Source organism: Galeopterus variegatus, unplaced genomic scaffold, assembly GCF_000696425.1.
Source record: "Galeopterus variegatus unplaced genomic scaffold, G_variegatus-3.0.2 Scaffold395, whole genome shotgun sequence".
Lineage (NCBI taxonomy): Eukaryota > Metazoa > Chordata > Mammalia > Dermoptera > Cynocephalidae > Galeopterus > Galeopterus variegatus.
Genome location: NW_007726506.1, coordinates 650,724 through 656,944, shown reverse-complemented (window position 1 = coordinate 656,944; position 6,221 = coordinate 650,724). Strand labels below are relative to the sequence as shown.

Sequence of the window (6,221 nt, the reverse complement as noted above, 5' to 3'; positions counted from 1 at the left end):
GAAAAAAAAAAAAAAAAAAAAAAAAAAAAAATCACATTCCTTTGGGTAATAACTTAGCGTGTTATCCTTCTAGATCTTTTTCTATACACACTAGTATAAACACTTCCTCCATACTTTTTTTTTACCAAAACTAGACCATACCATACAATTAATAACCAGCAATTTTCTATCAATTCTCACTTGTTCTATTTCAGGGTTTCTACTATACTTTGAGACCATATTTAGCTTTCCCTAACTAATCCAAACGAGTATCCAATCCATGATTACACAGTGCTTCCGGTTGTTATCTCTACAACTCTTCTATAATCTAGCACACTCCTCTTGTAATGACCTTGTCTTGTTGAAGAGAGCCAGTTATTTTTCTGCAGAATGCCCCACTTTCTACGTTTATGTGGTTATGTCCTCATGTTATTATTTAGCTTATTCCTCCACTAAGGAGAGTGTATCCACTGAATTTCCCAAAAGCTTGAATGTTCTATCTAAAGCTTTGATGAATCCAAACCACACCTTTTTGGCTAGTCTATATCATAGGTGATTTTGTACACTCAGATTGCAACACATCAGAAACCATAATACTAACTCACTATTAATATGCTAAGATTCATCTATAGAATGGAGTGGTGATTCTGACCTCTCCCATTGTACACAGTTATATTTTCCCCCCCGTGGCCACCAAGTAATTCGTGTGGTGCTACTTTGGTATTATATGAATGTCCAGTTACTTATCAACCACTCATCTAATGGTTTTAAAAGTGAATTAGTAACCACTCTTCCTTAAAGCAATAATTCAGTAGGCTTGTGACAGGAATACATTCTTGAATAAAACAGAACTTTCTCTTATTAAATGGGCCTATTTGGAATACTCTAAAAATATAGTTTCTTAAAGTTCTCATATGCTATGGTTTGAATGTGTCTCCCAAATTTCATGTGTTGATGGTATTTGGAGGTGGGGCCTTAGGGAAGGAATCAAAATTAAATAAGGACATCAGGGTGGGACCCCCATGATGCGGCTGGTGGCTTTATCAAATTAGAAACAGAGACCTGAGCTGGCATGCCCTCTCGCCATGTAACGCCCTCTGCCATGTTAATAATGCAGCAAGAAGGCCCTCCCCAGATGCAGCCCCTCAACTTTGGACTTTCCAGCCTCAGAACTATAACTTAGCAGAAGGAAGAAAATAATAAAGATTAGAGCAGAGATAAATAAAATAGAATAAGAGGAACAACAGAGAAAATCTACAAAACCAAAAGTTGGTTCTTCGGAAAGTTCAACAATATTGACAAAACTTTAGCTAGACTGACTAAGAAAAAGAGAGAAGATTCAAGTTACTAAAATCGGAAATGAATGTGGAGATGGTACTGCCAATTTTAAGAAATAAAAACGATTATGTGAAAGAGGCTGCACAGGAAAGAAAAAATAATGTATGATTACACTTATGAGGTGCCCAGAATAGGCAAGTGCATTGAAACAGAAAACAGAACTGAAGTTATCAGGGGCTGGGGAGAGAAAGTGGAATGTTAGTGCTTTAATGGGTACAGAGCTTGTATTGGGGATAACGGAAAAGTTCTGGAAATGGATGATGGTGATGGGTGCACAACACTGTCAATGTAATTAATGACACTGAATTGTACCCTTAAAAATGCTTAAAATGGTAAATTTATGGTATGTGTATTTTGCCACAATTTTAAAAGTCACTGTAAAAAAAAAAAAATGCAAGTCCTAACTTAGTGCTACATAGGCAGCTTCCATGATTCATCTGAAAGCCAATACAGAGTGACACCGTGCTTGAGATGACAGGCTCTAAAGCAACATGACCCAATTCAATCCTGGTTCTACCCTTCATAGCTATGCAACCTTAGGCAAGATGCTTCATCCCTTTAGTTAGTCTCCACATCCAAATGGAGAAAAGAGGGTCTTTATCACAGAATCGTTGTGAAGATTGATGAGTTAATTCATACAAAATACTGAGAGGTCAATAAGGATGAACTACTACTGTTATTAGCTATCTAAACAATCAGTCACACCCCCAAAATTTAATATAAAATGCCTTTAATCTGAATCTTTTTTGGTGAGTCACGTGAACTTCTTGTTTAAAATTGCGGCTACTAGGAAACTTAAATGTACAGAGGGTTGACAGTGTTCTGTCTGCTCCAAGTAAAATTCATAATGGGCATGCATTCCTGTTATACACATCTACTTAAAATTTAAAAAATACTTCATCTCAAAGGAGCACTATATACTTACCAACTGAACATAGAAATCAGTAGGACTATTTATATGACAAACCATAACTGAAACCTCTGTCATTTCTTTAGGCAAAATAGGTGGATGATAGCATAAAGTCATATTTTTTTCAGAGTGACTTCTTGGTGACTGTGACTTAAACCTAATTAAAAGCATAATTAAAAGCATAAGCAGGAGCCATTTTCTTAAAGTCTCTCTTCTCTCAGTGACTTGATTTAAGAAAGGACATATATATATATATATATGTACTGATTTATTTACCAAAAGTATTCCCTTTCCAATTTCTTTCTTCTAACATAAAACATGTCTTGGAATTGTCTTTAAATATCAAACCAGCTTAAATGAAATGTCAAGTCTCAAAACTCAATAATTAGCCTTCACATTTGTTTTGGGACATTTTAGAGCTGGGCCTGCATGCCACACTTAGGCTCAATGCTGTTTCTACTCTAACTTTCAACTGCACTGATAGCTGTGGTCTGTGGAGTGCTCAGTGAAGCCAGGTGAGGGGTCTCTGAGGCCCCTTCCAGTTCCAAGACTCTACTTTTATTTTTGTGGAATGGAACCTACTTGGGTCACTTCCACAGTCACTGAATGACCAAAGACAGAAAGTAAGGATCTTCTACAATTCCATGGTTACTTAAGTCATCTTAATTTTTACTCATCAGAAATGAGAGCAAAAGAAACCTTAAGTATTAATTCTAAATTCATAAATTAAATACGAAGTAGTGATCATGAACTCATTCCAAAGGTTAGAAAATTTAAGTTAGGAACAGTTAAACTATAATTCTTAAAACCTAACTGAGCTGTTTGTGAAGTTATGAAGAGTCAAGAAATGTTTACTATCTACACATTTTCAATTTTGAGCTACCTTAATTTCTCTACTTCCTTAAACCAAAGGATCTAAATGCAGTTTTCACAGACAACAACTGTACTTAGAAAACCCTACTAACAATATTTTAACCTCTTAGGGTATGCTGAGATTCACTTTAGAGACCACGGTTTTTACAGGCAAAATCTGTTATTCCTATTTATAGCAATAATCTCAAAGAATATTTAAGTTTTATAGGTTACTTACCTTGCTAGTTCCATAAAAACTAATGCATCTCTAAGAGACACAGGCATATCACTGCTTATTTTATTTGTTGGTGGTTTCTGCAGATCTACAATAAGCACACCATCTTCTTCTCTAAAAACTTTCATTAATACAGCCTTGTTATTTACCATTTTCAAAAATTCCACTTTAGCTACCTTTTCCCAGCCTTCATCCTGTGGAAAAAAGTAAAATTCCAAGGTAATCAGTGATTATAATTAGCTCTAATGTTACAAGGTTCTGGATTTAGCTTTGTACCAACCACAGTCTGCAACTTTTAGCAAAGGCACTGAACCAACCACAGACACTAAGAAACACATGAGGCCATAAACCTAAGGGCAGTCTTTCGGTACACACGTGTGCATATTTTGATTTTATTATTAATATGTTCTCGAGTCCATTAGCAGTTTCATCTTAGAATTTAGTTTCACTTTTGAATATTAATATGAAGATTGTAAAAATTTTTTAAAATAAAAGAAATAAGTATTGCTAATGAATTTTCCACTGAAACGATGAAAATTTAAAAGGTAATTTTGAAAGTATAATGTAAGCCTGTAATAAAATCAAGATATTTATAATCATCATCAGTTTATCTAGCTTCCACTGCTATCAACATATGAAGCATACGCTACTTATATGATAAGAAAAAATACTCACCAACAGGGAAAAAAATTTTAAGCTGATCTTTGAACATTTAAGTATCTATACCTAAAGGAAATTTCAGGGGTCAAAACCACAAATTCCTTAAAAACAAAAAATCCCCAGCTTTCTAAAGTTTTTATGATTATAAAAGCAAGGCCTACTCAGCAAAGAAAATGCAAAAAATGCAAAAGATAAAACTAAAAACAAAATAATCACACCACCTTAAGGAAAACACCAGTGCTAATATTTTTATGTATTTCCTTTTACTGTTTTATTCATTTGTTTATTCTTTCAAATAGTTGTTGAATGTCTACTATGTGGCAGGCGATCTGGGAATACAATGATGAGCACAGACAGACTCCTGCTTTCACAGACCTTATAACAGTAGAACTGCTTCACGTAATGTTGTTATACACAATTCCTGTCTTCTGGGAGTTTTCAATCTTGCTGGGGAACAGATATTCATGAATAATACAAAGTAGAACGCAATACAGACCATAAATAGAGAAATGAGGAAAAGTGCCATGGAAATAGGGAAGAAATGTATAGAAATACACACCATACCATATTTCAAACTTCTCTTTATATAGTTGACTCCAAAATTTAGTGGTTTACTTGGACATTTCACCTATCATTATGCTCATATATGCTTATTCAACTCAATTTCCCATTAAGAATATTTTCAATTGTGGAAGCTGAAGTCCATTTCTTTTTATATTGGCATTAATAGCTTATTATGCAAAATGTATTTACTAAGGTAACCGGTTCCTTGAGCCTACACGCAGCAATCAGTTTGGTAATACATAGCTAAAACTGGAATAATTAGCCTCTGAAGAAGAAATAATTCAAGTCTCTTACTGAATTCTGTGGAACAATGTCTTTCAATGAGCATGGTTGTGCTAATGGCTGGATTTCCTTCAGCAGTCCTTCAATATTTGGTTCAGACTTCCTCAGAACTAGACATAAGTCATTTAGCACAATATGCTGCTCAGCAATGTGTTCTGGTCTCACATGGGTATCATCAACTCTAGGAGGAATTCAAGTAATTTTTATTAAAAATAATGCTTCAAACTTGATCTTGCTTTCTTCCATAAAAGGTATACATTTCTAAGGATACTTACCTTAAGTTAAATCTTCTAGAAAGTTATATTCCAGATTCATACTTTCTTACTACACAGATACAGTACATACATAATTTCTTACCACAGTCACATTTTCTTACTACATAGACTTAATTTAGCTTCACAGACACTGTTTTTATTCATAGAATTAAACCTCAGCTACCTTTATTTGAACTGTCATTCATATAACCATTCATTTCAAGCTTAAATGGGAATAATTAACCTCCCCCATATAAGCCTATTTATTTATAAAGCTATGAAAATTAAACAAAGTGACCTTGCTATAGTTAATACTGATGCTTATTACAGAAACATTTCAGTTTGTTTTATTTTCCTAGAAACCAAGGAAAACACTTTTGAATACCTAGAGTGAGTTAGACAGCATAACACTTTAACAGGCATTATAGAAATCCGATTAAAAATTTAACTCATTTAGGACCGGCCCGTGGCTCACTCGGTAGAGTGCGGTGCTGATAAAAATTTAACTCATTCATTTGCAGCTACCTGTAATGCTTCATTTAAAAGAATTAGTTTTGTGCATTATTCCCTGCTTCGAAGCAGCATAGGAAGAACACTTAAGTTTGGAGTACATCAAAAAGTTCCTTTTCCAAGCTCCCCATCTAGTAATGTTAACAAATGATAATATTTTACTTATTAAGACAAATATAGAACAAATCAATAAAGTGTATGCCTGGAAAATGAAGAATGCCAAATTAATCCTCTTTACTCCTTCCTAATTTCCTCTATTCTTTAATTCTTCCTCCCGCAAAGGTTTCTAAGCAGGCCAGGAACACATAATAATTATAAAATACCATACCCTGTGACAATTAGGACCTCAGAATTTCCAAAGTCTACCATAAATATCTGAATTAGTGCAACTTCACGGACTGAGAATTTGGTCGGGCCACAAGATTCTCTAATATTTTTACTTTCTATTGGAATTAATTCAGTGATAGTTCCTCGACACCACATTCTGTTTTCAGTACTGTTGACAAATATTCTTGCACCTAAATAACGAAGGAGACAAATCATTATCAATGTTTACAGAGAAAGACACCTAATAAGTTCTAATTTACAAATATGTACATTAATTAGTTCAACCACTAAGAAGTCTTTTTTTTTTTTT

General features: G+C 34.1%; 1 protein-coding gene across 1 annotated transcript in view; it reads right to left on the bottom strand.

Annotated features, from left to right (window-relative positions):
• The window catches only part of RNF17 (ring finger protein 17), a gene marked incomplete at its 3' end in the record, with an annotated part of 77,565 nt that overhangs the window by 35,356 nt on the left and 35,988 nt on the right, over positions 1-6,221 (bottom strand). Inside the window, exons 14-17 of the mRNA XM_008568303.1 lie at positions 5,913-6,102; positions 4,833-5,001; positions 3,318-3,508; positions 2,243-2,384 (exon numbers count right to left, since the gene is read on the bottom strand). Coding sequence (XP_008566525.1) covers positions 2,243-2,384; positions 3,318-3,508; positions 4,833-5,001; positions 5,913-6,102 — 692 coding nt within the window. The remainder of the gene's footprint in view (positions 1-2,242; positions 2,385-3,317; positions 3,509-4,832; positions 5,002-5,912; positions 6,103-6,221) is intronic.